The sequence below is a fragment of the Melanerpes formicivorus genome, unplaced genomic scaffold (assembly GCF_026170545.1).
Source record: "Melanerpes formicivorus ecotype bairdi unplaced genomic scaffold, bMelFor1.0.p_v2 SCAF_21, whole genome shotgun sequence".
Lineage (NCBI taxonomy): Eukaryota > Metazoa > Chordata > Aves > Piciformes > Picidae > Melanerpes > Melanerpes formicivorus.
Window position 1 is genome coordinate 7,398,022 of NW_027142373.1, and position 12,023 is coordinate 7,410,044.

Consider the following 12,023-nt stretch of genomic DNA (forward strand, 5'->3'; position numbering starts at 1 on the left):
TGATGCATCCCAGGACATGGTTTGGGTTTTGGGCTGACAGCATATTACTGGCTTGTGCCAAGTGCCTCATCAACCAGAATCCCCAAGTCCTTCCCTGCAGGCTGGTTCCTCCCAGACGATCCCCGGTCTCTACCGGTCCCTCCCAATCCACCCTCAGTCCTCACTAGTTCAGGCCAGTACCTCTCGTGTTCCCCCACCCCAGTTGCCACTGCCCTTAGGAGGACAGGAGGGCTCCCCTCTGGCTATTAACTGAGCCCCCAGGGACAGAGGGGAACGTGCACAGCAGCGGCAGAAGGTCGATAGAGGATTATTGCCAACCACCCCCGCGCCTGCTCCGTGTCTAACGGGGCAGGGGCAGGGGCAGGGGCAGGGGCAGGGGCAGGGCCGAGCCGCGGGGCCGCACGCCAGCACACAGGGCACGTCACAGCTCGGGCTTGCCCCGACCCTCCCGCGCAGCCAATCTGCGGGCGTGGCTCCGCCCTTGAGGCGCGGCTCCGCCCTTGAGGCGCGTAGGGGGCGGGGCGACCCCTCGTGGGGCGGGGCGATTTCCTGCCCCGCCCCGGAGCTCGGGCCGGAAGCGACTGGTACCGGTGGCGGGCGGCGCCTCTGCACGGCGGTTGCACGTGTGCGCGGCGGCGGAGGAGGCCCGGATGGTGAGTGCGGACGGGATCGGCTAGGCCAGGACATGCCAGACTAAGCTAGGCTAGGCTAGGCCGCGCCGGGCCGAGCCTCGGGGTTTGCGCTCCGCACCGCTTGCCGCTGCCCTCTCCTCAGGATCGGCTGTGGCGAAGCGCCGGTACCGGGAGAGCCCCACGTGGCAGCGGGCGGGCGGGCTGAGGGAGCGCGGTGGCGCCGTTCAAGGTCGCGGGCAGGAGGGCGCGGTGCATTGTGTGTCGCGGTGCCCGTAACGGTGGCAGGCGGGGGTCGGCTGAGGCCTCTCCGGCGCGCGCGGCGGCGGGGCCGGGCCTGCGGCTGGTCTAGGCCCCGGTCTGTTGCCCTGGTAACGCGGCCCCGCGGTAGGGCGGAACGGCGCCCCCACTTAACCGGCCTTTCCCTCCCCGCAGCCGGGGCCGCCGACCGCCGCCATGCCGATCGTAGAGAAGCTGAGGGAGGCGCTGAAGCCGGGCCGGCCGGAGACGGGAGAGGCTGGGGATCTGGGCCGGTTGCTGGCTGCCTCCGCCAAGAAGGTGCTGCTGCAGAAGATCGAGTTCGAGCCCGCCAGCCACGGCTTCTTCTGTGAGCTCCAACATCTCCGTGGCAAGTATGTGCTGCTCAACCCCCGGTCCGAGGCTGCCGGCCACCATCGTGTCCCCGTGGAGGAGCCACCTGGTAAGCAGGGTATGCAGCGAGGCAGAGCGGGGCCCGCTCGTGCTCCGCACCCCTCGGCTCACCACGTCTCTTCCCATAGGTAGTGACCATGCTGCAAAAGGACGGGGGGATGGAGTCCCTGCTCCCCAGAAGGTGCTTTTCCCCATGGAGCGTCTCTCAATGAAGTGGGAGCGGATCTACCGGGTCGGTGCTGGCTTGCACAACCTGGGGAACACCTGCTTCCTCAACTCCACGGTGCAGTGCCTCACCTACACACCACCGCTTGCCAACTACCTGCTGTCCAAGGAGCACAGCCGCAGCTGTGAGTGGGGAGCCCCAGTTCAGCAAGTAGAAGGGCTGGGGGGGGCTGTGCTGGTGGGGAAGAGAAGCTCCTGCCTGTCCTACTACATAAGGCTCTGGCAAGGGACACATGGGTGTCAGGATGTATCTTCTCTGCTCCCTCCTGCCCATTTCTCCGTCAAGAGGTTGTTCCTGCATCCAGATCACTTTTTTCTGGATGTAGCAGTGTTCCTGAGCTCTGCTGAATCTGGGGAGGCTTTATTGCTGATGGGCAGAGTCTGGACTAAGGTGGGGCCAGCAGGGTCTAGTGGCTGAGCCCCTGCCTGTGTGGACTACATGAGTGTAAGGTAGGAGGCTGTGTACAGTCAGCAAGTGGCTTTGAAAGGGAGTCTGGTGGGCACTTCCCCGATCTAAGACCAAGGGAAGCGCTTAGGGCTTGCAGCCCTGTCTTTAGGGCTCTAATAGGATCTGCCCTTCAGGGCCAGCCCATGGACAGAAGTCCCAAGGGGTACCTGTGACCTGTTTTCCATCCCCATGGATGCTGTCTCTTTTGGGGGCATTGCAGGGGCTGTCACAACTGTGGTGTTGTGTGCTGGTCCCTGTATACCTGGGGTGTCCTAGAGCTGTACTGGAGCACAGAGCTTGTAGGTAAAACTGAGCATGGATGAGCTGTGTGGGGCCAGAGCTCTTCTGTCCTCTCTGCTGCCTTCATCTCTCCTTGGTTTGTCCCTGACATGCTGTCTTCTGCTGCAGGTCACCATGGAGGCTTTTGCATGATGTGTATTATGCAGAACCACACGATCCAGGCTTTTGCCAACAGCGGAAATGCGATAAAGCCTTTGTCCTTCATCCGAGACCTCAAGAGTAAGGATGGCAGCCCTGCCCTCCAGTAGCCATGCAGGAGAGTGGTGACTAATGCAGCAGCAGAACCTTTGATATCTGGGCAGGTCTTGGCAGATGGCTTTTGTGAGATGACTCACTGAGCTGTTGGGGTCTGGTGACTTTATGGGCTGCAGCCAACATGAGTCTGATACCTGGTTTGGGTTGAGGGGGTTCAAACTCTGAAGTCCCTACCCCAAGGGAGAGTAGGGCCTGCATCTGTTGCAGCACGTGCTGGGGCTGAATTCTCCCTCTATTGCAGAGATTGCCCACAACATCCACTTTGGGAGGCAGGAGGATGCTCATGAGTTTCTGCGTTACACCATCGATGCCATGCAGAAGGCCTGCTTGAATGGCTGTACCAGGTGTGTGGGACCTCTGATAACTCATTGCTGTTCTTCTCCACTGTCCCCCACTGGTACCCTGTGCCCACAGAGCAGGGCTGTGTGGTGAATGTGTCCCCCAGATCAGACTCAGAGGGTGGTACTGACTCCAGGGGCTTCAAGTGGATGGCCCAGCTCTCTTTCCCCTTTTCTGATACAGCTCTGGGCTGTTTTCTGCCTTCTCCCTTCTCCTGATTCCTCTGCCCCAGCATAGCTGTGGTCCTGTCCCCAGATCCTGAGGCCACTCTGGGTTTGGATCCTGTCCCAGCTGCTGAGGAATCTAGGCATGCTTTGTAGCTCAGCCTCGTCTCTGTGGCTAGGCAGCTTTCCTGTGGGCTTTCCATCCTGGGAAGTCTGCAGTGTCCGGCTCTGAGCTCTGGCCAGGAGTTTCTGCTCCTTACAGAAGAAGGTGCCCATCAGAGCCTGGTGCACTGGACAGTAAATTGGCAGAGGCTGTGACTTCCCTCTGCCCTCAGAACTCTGCAGCCTGTCCACTGCCCAGAGCACATAGGGGAGCTGTCCAGAGGATGTAGGTGTGTCTGTGGGGGTGGCTGGTGCAGAAGGGAGAGTGTGAGATCTGCTGCTGTCTCTAGGTTGGATCGCCAGACCCAGGCCACAACGCTGGTTCACCAGATCTTTGGAGGTTACCTGCGGTCCCGTGGTGAGTGCCAGCTGCCAGGCCCTGGGCTGCTGTTTCCCTTGCAGAAAAAATCATTTTTGGGAGTTGGCTAAGCATTTGTGAATGATCCTGAGCTGCAGTTGGTCAGTCTTATAGTCCCTGTGGATCATGACTCCTGTTATGGTGATGGATAAAGCTGTTGGCCGTGGGTCCTCAGCTCATTACCACCAGCAATGTGTTGCCAGCTATCTACCAGCACTTGCTGTCCCAGCATACAGTGGAACTGCCAGCCTTCCTCCTTGCCAGGCTGTGAGTCCCAGCTCACACCCCAGAGCCCAAACCCAGAATGGGGGGGAATATTAGAGCTGCCTGTGTTGTGTTGGGGTGGTGGTTGGTGCAGGTGTTGTGCCAGGGTGTGCTCATTGCTCTTTCCTTTGCAGTGAAGTGCTCAGTGTGCAAGAACGTCTCAGACACCTACGACCCTTACCTGGACCTGGCACTGGAGATTGGGGTACAGCAGCAGGGTCAGGGGTGGGGAGAAGCTCTGCTTTCATGGGGGATGCTCCTCACAACTGCACTCACGGCTTTCTACGCTCCTTCACTGTCCAGTGTTGAGTCATGGTGCAGACAAGAGGGAAGCAACTGCCACTGTTACACTGCCTTTTCAGAGTGTGAGCCACAGCTCCTCTCTGGTGTTGGGGACACTGCAGCTGTCCCTCGTGGCATGGTAGCCAGTGCCCAGCTGGTGGAGCCCCACAGTACAGTCTGGAGCCCCGTGCTTATGCACTATGTTGTCTCTTGGGGCCAGTGTCTTGGCAGAGAGTTGTGCTATGGTGTGGACAGGCCTGACTGACCTCTCCTCTGTCCTTGCAGCAAGCTGCAAACATAGTGCGGGCGCTGGAGCTGTTCGTGAGGCCAGACCTGCTGGGTGGGGAGAATGCCTACATGTGTGCCAAGTGAGTTCATGGGGCTGCAGGTGGCAAGGGGCCTGTGGGTGTGCTGGTGGGAAACAGGTGAGAAGCTTCTCACGGTATAGGAGGCATTCTCTACCTGCTCCATGGCTGAACCATGAGACAATGGCCGTGGAAGCCCATGCAGAGCTACAGGCTGGGGTCGGAGTGGCTGGAGAGCTCCCAAACAGAGAGGGACCTGGGGGTGCTGATTGACAGCCACCTGAATATGAGCCAGCAGTGTGCCCAGGTGGCCAAGAGGGCCAATGGCATCCTGGCCTGCATTAGGAATAGTGTGGCCAGCAGGAGCAGGGAGGTCATAGTGCCCCTGTACTCTGCTTTGGTTAGGCCGCACCTTGAGTCCTGTGTCCAGTTCTGGGCCCCTCAGTTTAAGAAGGACATTGAAACACTTGAATGTGTCCAGAGAAGGGCAACAAGGCTGGGGAGAGGCCTTGAACACAAGCCCTATGAGGAGAGGCTGAGGGAGCTGGGATTGTTTAGCCTGGAGAAGAGGAGGCTCAGGGGTGACCTCATTGCCCTCTACAACTACCTGAAAGGTGGTTGTAGCTGGGAAGGGGTTGGTCTCTTCTCCCAGGCAACCAGCACTAGAACAAGGGGACACAGTCTCAAGCTGCACCAGGGGAGGTTTAGACTCGAGGTGAGGAGGAAGTTCTTCACTGAGCGAGTCATTCGTCATTGGAACAGGCTGCTCAGGGAGGTGATGGAGTCACCGTCCCTGGAGGTATTCAAGAGGGGATTGGATGTGGCACTTAGTGCCATGGTCTAGTCATGGGGTCTGTGTTGATAGGTTGGACTCGATGATCCTCGAGGTCATTTCCAACCTTAGTTATACTGTGATACTGTGATGGAAGCCTGCAATGAAGCTTGCCACTCCGCTCCCTCCTCTCACGAGAAGGACCTGGGCCAGCAGCCGTGGCTGTGAGCAGGTGCCCTGGAGCGCTGCCTGCTGTCAGCAGGGTCATTTCCATGGGGTTTGCCACTCAGCCAGGGCTTGCAACCATCTGGGTGGTGGGACAGCTTGAACAGCTCCAGCTCTTCCTGTGCAGATGCAAGAAGAAGGTGCCAGCCAGTAAACGCTTCACCATCCACCGAGCCTCCAACGTCCTCACGCTCTCGCTGAAGCGCTTTGCTGACTTTGGGAGGCGCAAAATAACAAAGGTGAGTGCTGGGCAGCCCAGAGCTGGGCTAGCCTGGCCTGAGGCCACGTGCCCAGAGCTGGGTGGGAGGTGATTCTGTGCCCGGTGCGAGCTCTGCCACAGTCCTGCATCCCGTCCCTAGCTGTGCAGTGGGAGTTTGGCTCATCCTGGCATCTTTCTCACCGTGACCTCTGCTTGGGGATTGCAGGTCCCACTCTTTCAAGAGATGGAACTTATAGGACAGCTGGGCTGGTCTTGCTCTAGCATACAAGTCAGCCTGATCTAGTTGGGGATATCCCTGCTGATTAGAAGTCAGACTAGATGACCTTTGGAGGTCCCTTCCAGCCTGGACTATTCTGTGATTCTATCTATGAAAAGCCTCTGCTGTGCAAGCTCCTGAGACATCCTCTCTCCACAGGACGTGGGGTACCCTGAGTTACTGAATATCCGCCCTTACATGTCTCAGAAGAACGGAGATCCCATCATGTATGGGCTCTATGCGGTGCTGGTGCACTCGGGGTTCAGCTGCCACGCAGGGCACTACTACTGCTACGTGAAGGTGAGCCCAGGGCTATGTCTTGGCACCCCCTTGGGGCTAGGGGTTGGTGGGTCCTCATGGGTCCCTGAAGTGCACAGAAGGGAGGGTGCTGCAGCAGGCGTGCATGGTGCAGAGCACTGGGTGGGGAGCACAGGCTGTGCTCTACCATAGGAAGTGTGGAGGCCTGGTCTTGCAGAGTCCCCTTGCCTGCCCTGGGCCTTTGCTAGGTTTTGGGGAGAGGAGCTGTGCTGACAGATGCTGTTTCTGTTGCACTTGACTCCAGGAGGGTCCTCAGACACAACCCAACCCTTCTCTTCTCCTTCCACAGGCCAGCAATGGGCAGTGGTATCAAATGAATGATGACCTGGTCCGTTCCAGCAACATCAAAGTGGTCCTCAACCAGCAGGCCTATGTGCTATTCTACCTGAGGTGAGAGCACCCTGTGTCTCCCAGGCCCTCTTCCCCCTGCTCTCAACATCTGGGATAGGGCTGCTAGCACATCCCTGGGTGTGGGAAGGAGCTTGGCCCAAGTAGCCCCAGTGCCTGTTTCTGTGTGCTGGCTTGGTAAAGGATACAGAGAGGGGCCCAGCACCAACCGCTGTTGTGGCTTTTCTGTAGATTGGGAGCATCTCATCTCCTCAGAGCTTCTGTCTCCTCTTTCTTGTGCTCATCTCCAGTGAGACCATTCCAATTGCTCAAACCCTCACAGTAAATGGGTGTCCTTCTCTGCTTTCTCCAGAATCCCCAGCCCCAGGAAGAGCTCGGAGGGGGTCATTGCCAAGGCTGCCTCCAGCCTGCCTGCTCGCACTGGCAGCTTCTCCGATGAGGTCAAGAAAACTGTGACCAATGGGTCTTCACCACTGGTGGACCGGGTGAGTCCTGAAGGCTGCTCTTGGCCAGTGCTCCACTGTTCTGTGAGGACCCATGGGCTGCAGCTTCTCAGGGGAGGATGGTTTGCAGGAGACGCCCTGCTGAGGAAAGGGTTCCTTCATGCATCTGGAGAGGGACAAGGAGGGTGTTACCATTTTGTGTCCTCGAGTCCTTGGATTCTCTCCTTGCTGAGGTTCTCTCTTTCTTGCCTAGAGATCAGACACATTGCCAGGGAAGAAGCTCCCAGGGCCAGAGGAGGTCGGAGTCCCTGTGGCCCGTAGCACGTCTGGGATAGGGCTGAAGCTTCTCAATGGAACTGCTCCACCGAAGCTGTCAGCTGGCTCCCTGTCACCCAAAGTGCCCCTCAAAGCCACCTGCACAGCCACACTGTTGCCTGATGACACAGCCCAGAGGCTCAAGAAGTCGTTCTCCTTCCTGCAGCGGCCTCCCACTCCCAGAGCAGCTCAGGGTTTCTGTGACACCAACAATACAACTGGGGTTAAAGCAGAGCTGCCCCGGCAGAGCTCCTGGGAGAGCAAGCAGTCACCTACCTCCTCCAAGCTGCTGCTGAGCAATGGGGAGAGCACTGGGATCCTGGAGAGGGACTCCAGCGGCAGCAGCACTGCCAGCCCAGCACACAGTGTCGGGGGGAAGCTGTCCAAAGCCTCCCAAAAGGCCAAGAATGGAACCAGCAGCTTCTCCACCTCTCAGGAAACAGACTGTGGCACAGACCTCCCTACTGGCCCCAGTGACGAGCTGGCTGCCCCCAAAGACTCCAAGCTGGTGAAATTGAAAACCTCCCTGTTGGGCAGCGCTGCTCTGGAGATGAGCAACACCATGTCACCCCCACCAGCCAAGAAACTGGTGCTCTCTGCCAAAAAGGTGAGTCTGAGCTTTTGCCTGGAGTCTTCAGAAGACACCTTTTTGCCTTCTGAACTGTGGCTTATGCAGTGGGCAAGCGTAGAGCTAATGCTGGGTTTCTTCCTAAGCCATAGGTGGGTGGGGAGAGCCCTTCGGCTCCAGGGCTGTAGCACTTGCTCTGCCCTCACACTGGGTCAGGTTGTGGGGCCAGGCCCCCACTGTTGTTCACATCCCTGAGTGATGCAGGAGAAATGTCTCCTGCCTCCTTGTGCAGGATTGAGGGGTGGCTGTGCCGGTCCCTTCTCTGGGTACCATGTCCCCTGGGGCGAGTGGGAGTGGATGCCATCGCAGCTGGAAGGCTGTGGCGCTGTCCCTCCCCCGGAGGGCGGTGTGGGAGCAGCCCTCTGGGCGCCGCCGTGCAGCCAGGGCTCAGGATGCTGCGCTGGGGTTTCTGTTCTTTAAATTTCCTTCCTTCCTTTTTTCCTTTGTGCTTCTAACTGAAAACACTTCTGATTCTTCTTCTACCACCCCCACTTCCCTCCCCCCGTCTGTATCTGTTCCCCTTCCCTTTCTCTGGGCTCCCCTTTTTATTTTCTCCTCTTGGCTCATGGAAACCTCTTTTCTTTAGACCACCAAGTTTTTATTTATGTCAATAACTGCAGGGCAGCAGCCTGGGGAAGGCGAGCGGAAGTGACCGCCAGGCACAACCTCACCCACAAATTGCTGAGCACACCACCCACCCTGACTCTGCTCCCCAGCCTTTCAGCAGAGTGAGGTAAGCACTGCCAGCTACTGCCAGCCTCCTGCAAAGCAGCAATGCCTGTAGCAGTCTTGGGATAGTCCACAAGGCAACCATCTGGCACCTCATCTGGGCATGGCAGCCTGCTCTCCTCTTCTGGGTCGGCAGGGCTTGCTCTGGATCATAGCCACAGGGCATCTTCCCTGACTGTTGGCACAGAGTGTGAGGAAGTTTTGTAGGCTGTGAGTACATGGTAGTGTTCCTGTGGGATCAGAAAGCACCAGTTTGGTCTAGATCTTGCTCCAGGTCTCCCTTGTAACCTTCACCATAGACATGTGCTGCAGCAACACTCACTCTTTCCTAATCCTCCCTGGGACAGTTTGTGCCCTGCACACGGCTGGCACTGGGCAGGTGCAGGGTCACTGTGTGCCCTTGAAGCTGCTACTCTGGGAGCAGGGTCTGATTCAGGTTTTGTGGCTGAGATGGTGGCAGCTGGGTGCTGTGCTTGTGCACCTCAGGGTGGGGAGGAACAGAGGGGCTCATGCTCCTGACTTGGGTTTCAGATCAAGTCAACTTCTTTTCCTGTCCTTCAGGCTGTCCTCGTCTGCTCTCAAACTCCCGAATCCTGATAAGCCTGCCTTCAGCTCCATCCTCAACTCAGCCCTTCAGCTTCCAGCCTCTTCCCTGGCCAATGGTTCCACTGCCCACCCTTCACACCACCTTCCTTCCTGCAGCAGGGAGAAGGGGTCCAGCCTCGTCACCCCTGGTTCCTCCAAAAAGAAGCGGCGAAAGCAGCAGCATGGAGCAGAGGGCAGCTCTTGTGCTTCACCTGTGAAGGGCAAGGATGAAATCTCTAAACCCCCCAAGAAAAAGAAGAAACTCTCTCAGGAGGGCTCAGTGTCCCTCATGGGGAAGGAGGTGGAAGGCCAGAGTGGCCAGGAGGGGCCAAGCTGTGAGGACATGGATAGCAGGCCTAAGCAGTACGTGTCAGACCCCATGAAGCCCATTTCCCATCTCAAGAAGAAGAAGAAAAAGAGGAGAGTGAAGGAGACCGAAGAGTGCTGCTTTGAGACACTGTCCTCGGGCAGGTGAGGGACCATGGTCATGTGAGAGTCATGTGCACCTCACTGCCCCAAGTTGGGCTCCCTGGGCTGTGGGCAGGTGCCTCTTGGTTTTCTGTGGGTGGTGTGAGCCTTGCCAGGGAGCCAGCTGGCACACTGGGGTGGTGCCACCCCTGCCTGAGTGCTGGGCTGTGGATATCCAATGCCTAAAGTTCAAGCTTCCTGCTCTGGCATGGCTGGAGTGGGCTGACTCTGCTGCCTTTCCCAGCTCTAGGGGAGTTGAGACTGAGCTCTGGAAGACAAAGCAGCAGCCAAGTGTGGAGTCTGGGAGCGGGGAGAGCGAGCACCGCAAGCGCAAGCGGAGGGAAAGCCTTGGCAGTGCAGCCATGGAGTGCCCGGCTGCCAACGGCACCTGTGCCTCAGACAGCACCCCAGGTATGACTGTGTGCCTGCAGCCTGGCAGGGGAGAGCCAGACGCTCCTCTGTCCATGCAGCCCCTCAGAGCACTGGTCTGCAGTCCCTGGTGCTTGGTGGTTTCCACAACTGTCTGGTGGTGACCTGTATGTTGCTCCTAGAGAGCTGCCCAGTGTACCCTGGCTGTGGTGTGCTCCTCTCTACATTCCTGGGGACAGGCCCCTTGAGGGGTGCAGATTTACCCACAGCTCCTCCCTGCTCAGGACAAGTCCCATGTGCCCAAACACTCTGTACCATGAAGATCTTGTTAGTCCTGGCAGTGTCTCCTGGGACAAGATCTGTCTTGGAGATGGAGCAACACAGGAGCTCCCTCCAGCTTGTCCTCACCTGCCTATTTCCACAGTGGCAGCACACACCTGGGATAGCCAGGATGGAGATGGCCACAGGCACTGGCCAGATACCCAGAGCCCTGAGCCTCGCCGTGGGGCTGGCACAGCACCTGGGAGTGTGGTGGAGGAGCTGCTGAGGAACTCCTTGGACAAGGCTTACGGCAAACAAGGTAACCCCTGTGCACCTGCATGGGCAAACAGCCACACAGCTGCCCTGCTTTGAGCCCTGGATGTGGGCAGACCCCTCCACTCTCGCAGGGCCTAAGCACCCCCAGCACTACTGTGGGCAAGCCACCCAGCTAAGGGTCTCTTGGGGGTTCATGGAATAGGGTATTGGAATGAGGTACTCCAGTGTCTGGGCCCACAGTGGGGCTCTGCACAGGTGGGTGTGGCAGAGCACAGTGTGGTGCTCCCTGCTGACTTCACTTTTCCACAGTTCTGACCTGGGAAGGTGAGATCTCAGCTGTCAGCCAGGATGCCATTCAGGATGCAACCTGGGCCCGCAGCGAGACCATCATCGACGAGTGGGACAAGGAGTTTGACAGAGGCAAGGTGAGTGCTGGCCGTATCCTGGGCTGGGGCAGGGTGGGTGAGAGGAAGCAGAGACCTCTGCACACTGACCTTATTGAGCCTTCCTGCCTCTGCACAGGTAAAGAAGGTGAAACTGAAGCGGGAGCGGAGGAGACATTTCAATCCTTTCCAGCAGTTGCAGAGCAAGCGCAACTTCTGGTCCATGACACATCCTGCCAAGGTGGCTGGCCTGAGCCACCGGCTCTGAGGTGAGTGAGCCTGGAGGGTCAGGGAGTGGAGCAGCTGCCTGGCGGGATTCTAACACTGCTCTTTGCCTCTCAGGTCAAGATCTGCATCCCCAGTCAGCGTCTGGAGGAGTCCCAGGTGAAGGACAGACAGGGGAGCAATGACTGGGAGATAGTCGTGGACTTTGCCGTGTAGGGGACACCACTCCCACGTCTGTCCAGGGCACTTTGCCTTCCTTTCACAGAGATGCTGTCCCTGAGGGCCCTGGGGTCCTGATGGCCTGGGGTTACATTCCTGTGCTCCCCAGCCGACCTGCCTGGTCCAGGCTCCCCTTCCAGCTCCCTTGTACCTCTGCCTGGGCTGCAGTAGCCCCTTCTTCCACCCAGCCTTGAATTTAAGGCTTGGTGGGAGGGACTCCTGGAAAGTGCCTGCAGATCATCCCTTCTACTCTGGGCCTATGTGCCAATCCCTGGCTCCACGTTGGGAGGGGGATACCAGCCCCTGCTGCAGTGCTGGGATCACCAGGGCTGGTGTCCCCTTCTCCTGGATACAGCTCAGGGATCTCCTTATCTTGGACCCCACCTGCACCCTGTCCAGCTGCCCTCCCACCCCCACGAACTGCAAGTCGCAGTGACTCCATTGCCCCCCCTCCGGGTAGGGCCCCGCTCCCGCCCGGCCCCGCGCTGGTCGCGGGAGGTGGTGGCGAGTCCCGCAGGGACGGGGCGATGTCGCCGGCACTGCGAGCAATAAACTCGTGGTGTTTGAGATGGCTCGGCGCGTTTCCGATCGGGGCAGCGCG

The 12,023-nt window shown here is 58.6% G+C and overlaps 1 protein-coding gene across 2 annotated transcripts; it reads left to right on the forward strand.

Moving 5' to 3' along the window:
- The first annotated feature begins 573 nt into the window (after positions 1-573).
- On the forward strand, positions 574-11,989 carry USP36 (ubiquitin specific peptidase 36). Of its 2 annotated transcripts, none has more exons than XM_068151306.1 (20): positions 574-653; positions 1,065-1,329; positions 1,409-1,630; positions 2,362-2,472; positions 2,750-2,852; positions 3,464-3,531; positions 3,930-4,000; positions 4,363-4,445; positions 5,507-5,618; positions 6,015-6,155; positions 6,463-6,563; positions 6,874-7,006; positions 7,218-7,886; positions 8,528-8,640; positions 9,198-9,692; positions 9,934-10,100; positions 10,483-10,638; positions 10,905-11,020; positions 11,118-11,247; positions 11,321-11,989. In XM_068151306.1, the coding sequence occupies exons 1-19, from the start codon at positions 651-653 to the stop codon at positions 11,244-11,246; spliced, it is 3,258 nt and encodes a 1,085-aa protein (XP_068007407.1). In that variant the 5' UTR covers positions 574-650; the 3' UTR covers position 11,247; positions 11,321-11,989. The 2 variants fall into 2 exon arrangements, with proteins under 2 accessions (XP_068007407.1, XP_068007409.1); XM_068151308.1 differs by lacking the exon at positions 574-653 and adding an exon at positions 759-796.
- The last annotated feature ends 34 nt before the right edge of the window (positions 11,990-12,023 follow it).